At 31.5% G+C, this 1,276-nt stretch overlaps 1 protein-coding gene across 1 annotated transcript in view; it reads left to right on the top strand.

The window, feature by feature from the left end:
• Nucleotides 1-846, top strand: part of HELRODRAFT_135395 (hypothetical protein) — a gene marked incomplete at both ends in the record, with an annotated part of 3,783 nt that extends 2,937 nt beyond the window's left edge. Inside the window, 2 exons of the mRNA XM_009018886.1 lie at nucleotides 437-495; nucleotides 744-846. Of these exons, the coding sequence (XP_009017134.1) occupies nucleotides 437-495; nucleotides 744-846 (162 nt within the window). The remainder of the gene's footprint in view (nucleotides 1-436; nucleotides 496-743) is intronic.
• Nucleotides 847-1,276: the final 430 nt, after the last annotated feature.

Here is a 1,276-nt window from a genome sequence, read left to right as displayed (position 1 = left end):
TGTATGTATGTATGTATGTATGTATGTATGTATGTATGTATGTATGTATGTATGTATGTATGTATGTATGTATGTATGTATGTATGTATGTATGTATGTATGTATGTATATATTGTCCATAGACTAGTAAGCACATGTAACCGCATAACATTAATTTCAATTCTTTCTCCTCATAATCATCATCCATCTATCTTTGTTTCTTTCTATCTATATCCATTTTCTCCTCTCTCTCTCTCTCTCTCTCTCTCTCTCTCTCTCTCTCTCTCTATCTCTTTCTCTCTCTCTCTAAATATAATACCACTACTTACTACTAACTACAACTACTACTACTAATACTGCTAAAAACAATAATAATATAAATATTAATATAAATAATGATAATAATTTAAATAATAATATAAATAATATAAATTATAATAATAATATGATTTTTCAGAAGACCGTAAAGAATGCCACAGTTGACAGGCTAACTGATGCTTCTAAATTTACAGGTATGTGAGTTTATTCTTCTTCTTTTTCTTCTTCTTCTTATTATTAGTAATAGTAGTAGCAGTAGTAGTAGAAGTAGTAGTAGTTGATGTTGTTTTTGTTGTAATGTTGTTATTGTTATTAATTTTATTATCATATTATCATTATTAATAGAAGAATGGTTGTCGTGGCTTTTGGCATTCTATAATTACTATTATTATTATTATTATTGTTTTTGTTAATGTTATTTATGATCTTTTTTAATAAACAGGAAGTCACAAAGAGAGATTTGACGATGAAGGTAAGGGTAAGGGACTTGCCGGAAGGAAAGAGGTCGTCGACGAATCCGGTTACGTCACTGGCTACAAAGAAAAAGGTCTTCTTTTAATCTTTCTTATCGAAATAACATCATTTTAATTTTAAATTAAAAAAAAATTAGATATCTAATTACTAATTTTAACTAAAATTAAGCGTTGATGCAGTAGATAACATGGCTGGCCTGACCTGGCCTGGCCTGGCCTGGCCTGGCCTGGCCTGGCCTGGCCTGGCCTGGCCTGGCCTGGCCTGGCCTGGCCTGGCTTGTTGTGTGTATGACCCTTTTTTCTAAAGAGCTAAAAAATGATTTTCTAAAATGACGTTTCGTTTAAAAAGGAACCTACGAGAAGAAAGTGGATGGCGAAGCGAAATAGACAGAAATGATATAGCGCATAACAATTCCAAGAAAATTTAAAAAAAAAATATTTGTCGATGTCGTTTTACTCGTTGTCAACTAACTGTCAATTTTAATTGATTTGATTTTCCAACACAG

The sequence above is a fragment of the Helobdella robusta genome (genome assembly GCF_000326865.2).
Source record: "Helobdella robusta unplaced genomic scaffold HELROscaffold_23, whole genome shotgun sequence".
Taxonomy (NCBI): Eukaryota; Metazoa; Annelida; class Clitellata; order Rhynchobdellida; family Glossiphoniidae; genus Helobdella; species Helobdella robusta.
This window is presented reverse-complemented; position numbering and strand designations above follow the sequence as displayed.